The sequence below is a fragment of the Austrofundulus limnaeus genome, unplaced genomic scaffold, assembly GCF_001266775.1.
Source record: "Austrofundulus limnaeus strain Quisiro unplaced genomic scaffold, Austrofundulus_limnaeus-1.0 Scaffold1853, whole genome shotgun sequence".
Lineage (NCBI taxonomy): Eukaryota > Metazoa > Chordata > Actinopteri > Cyprinodontiformes > Rivulidae > Austrofundulus > Austrofundulus limnaeus.
In genome coordinates this window covers 8,958-11,891 of record NW_013954255.1, presented here as the reverse complement: position 1 = coordinate 11,891, position 2,934 = coordinate 8,958, and the positions used below count along the sequence as shown (strand labels likewise).

Sequence of the window (2,934 nt, the reverse complement as noted above, 5' to 3'; positions counted from 1 at the left end):
CAACTTTTTAAAGAATCAGCCGAACTAGCAATCCTCAACAACTTTTTAAAGAATCAGCCGAACTAGCAATCCTCAACAACTTTTTAAAGAATCAGTCGAACTAGCAATCCTCAACAACTTTTTAATTTTTACACCAGGAGCTAAAGGTTCTGTTTCAGGAAATCACATCCCCAGCAATCGGCGGTTGTAGAATTAAGTTGTAAAAGATTTCCTACACCACTAGTTGGCAGTGTTGTGTATATATTATACATGAATTGTTGCCAGCTAGTAAGTGTCAAATTGAACTTGCGCTTTAAAATTAACTTCCGCTAGTTTATCTAAGACATAAGCGATTTTGAGGTTGTGGACCTAAATATTTTCATAAGCGCTTTAGAAATTGCGGCGCTAAATTTTTGAATTAGCGCTGCGCACCACTGCAACCAGGTGCTTTAAAAAAACCGGGCTGCACGGTTTGTTTTGTCCCAGGTTCAACGCTGACGTTGACATTGACCACCAGCTGGGTCCCCGGCTCCTCCTGAGCGCCCGCACCCTGAACACCCTGGTGGTGTGTCCCCTCTACATCAGCGCGGCGTACCACCACCTGGAGTGTTTCCYGCTGCTGCTCAGCGCCGGCGCTCAGCCCGACTTCAACTACACCGGGCCCGTCTGCCAGGAAGCCCTGACCCGCGGCCTTGCCTCCTGCCTGCTGGACGCGGTGCTGCGACACGGGTGCGAGGCGGCTTTCGTGCACCTGCTGCTGGACCACGGCGCCGACACGGCACTRGTGCCCTGGGACAAGTCCGAGCTCGAGGCGCGGAACCGGAGGAAGGTGGATCCAGAGGCACTCAGGGTCTTCCTGGAAGCGAAGAGTGAGTACAAATAACTTTTGGACAACTCCAAAAACAAGAAAATGTAAGATTCTGACAAAACTTGAAGCTTTTTTTTGTGGATTTTTGGGAAATACATATTCACAAAGGGTAACATTATCCTATGTAATTGCAGAATTTCTCAATAAGCCTAATTTAATCAACAATTTATTCTCAAAGAATGCAAAAAAAAGTGGTTATTTAAAGGTTTTAATTGTTAAATTAATCCTCAGAAAGTTCCGAAACACAAACAAGCTGCGTCATGTTTTTTTTATTTCATGCACTTACAAAAGAGGAATCCATTACATGCGTGTATTTTTTGCTGAATCTAAGATTTCAGTGACTCAGCAGTCTTGGTTGTGTGATTTTCCTTTTTGTTATTTGATGCTTTGTGCATTTTTAATAGGACTGCAGGCGAGACGCTCAGGGACACATTCTGGTGTTCATGAAACCTGTAAACCGTGCAGAACGAGGTCAAACAATGTTCTGTTATAATTGTTTTTCCGGGACAATGCGTCACTTTCACGACTGTTTTTGATGGTTTATCTGAACCTAAATGAACTTGCTTTTCTTTTTGATCCCAGGAAACCCTCGTCGGCTGACGCACATGTGTCGCATCAGGATCCGCAGAGCTCTGGGCAAACACCGCCTGAATTACGTGGCTACGTTACCGCTACCACAACCTATAAAGAACTTCCTGCTTCACCAGAACTGAGCACCGTCCACCTCACGGTCTTGTGAAGTGCTCATCCAAACTGGTGTTTGGGTGGGGGGAGCTCTCTGTGAGTCCCAAAGACAAGTTTCTGATCCGTTCTTCATGATAATAAATCATTTTATTTTTTCATGAATGTTTGCACTTTAGCAGTTGTCTCATCTTTGTGTCAGGATTATTTGAATTAATTCTGGAGGGATCATAAAAGTCTTGGTCATGTCTTGAATTGTGATGTGTCCTACATTCAGTGTTTTTCATCAGGATGTGATCTGGTTCCTGCACTTTTAGACTAAAAAACAGAGTACTGAACTGGTTTAAACTCCATTATTGGTCTGATTTAGCTCTTTTTTATTTTTTAATTGCTCTTGTATTCATGCAAACTTGGATTTTAAATCACTTAGGCCTAAAATCCTGATTTCTAATCATTTCCTCGATGCTTCATTCAGTTATTTGTAAAGTATTTATTGATTGAAGTCAGCTGCACATACAGTAGCTACCTTTTTTAATTTTCTCATTGACATTTGTGCAACAACAGATGAATCAAAGTAGTTTTATCTCACACTAGGGCTGCCACGATTAATCGATTAATCGACGACTAATCGATTATTAAAATAATCGATGACTAATTTAATAATCGATTAATCGTTTTCTCTTTTTTTGGTTGTTCTTTGCTTTGTTTTTCTCTCCAAACTGCTTGGACACCTTCCACTGCCACATCTGCCTTTCTGTCCTTGACACACATGCACAGTAGTGGTANGTCCTTGACACACATGCACAGTAGTGGTAACTGGGGTAGGCCGTGCACGTCACAAGACATTATACAGACAGGCTCTGGTATCATGGCTACCTGACAACAGAGCTCAAAGTGTGGGATCATTTTAAGAAAATAAAAGAGAAACCAGTGCAATACTGTATCCGTAAGGCAGAACTTGCCTTCCACAACAATTATTTTTAGTTAGCATATAGCTAAAATCTAACCATGGTTATATAATAGCAGCTGTATTCTGGCGCGATAAGCTCTATGTTTATATTCAATGAACGTATGATCCGATTAGTCGACTAATCGAATAAATAATCGGTGATTAATCGATTATAAAAATAATCGTTTGTGSCAGCCCTATCTCACACAAATAAATTTAATATCCAAAGTTGGCACAGGTCAACTCTACAAGATAACCATCAAGCTCCACTGCTTCAGGGAGCAAGGGTTCTCTGCAGACTCAAAGTAGGCGTTTCTCAAGCATAAACGCTGATTGGCTGGATGTATTTGCTGTTTTTCAAAATGCTTCTCTTTCATTATTCTTTCATTTTTGACTTTAAATACTTTTACATTATTTTAGCAGACAAAACTTATTTTTTTAAATCAAATCACAATGT

The 2,934-nt window shown here is 41.0% G+C and overlaps 1 protein-coding gene across 1 annotated transcript in view; it reads left to right on the top strand.

Moving 5' to 3' along the window:
* The window catches only part of asb1 (ankyrin repeat and SOCS box containing 1), a gene marked incomplete at its 5' end in the record, with an annotated part of 21,476 nt that extends 19,698 nt beyond the window's left edge, over nucleotides 1-1,778 (top strand). Inside the window, 2 exon segments of the mRNA XM_014033805.1 lie at nucleotides 466-848; nucleotides 1,430-1,778. Of these exon segments, the coding sequence (XP_013889259.1) occupies nucleotides 466-848; nucleotides 1,430-1,560 (514 nt within the window).
* Between the last annotated feature and the right edge of the window lie 1,156 nt (nucleotides 1,779-2,934).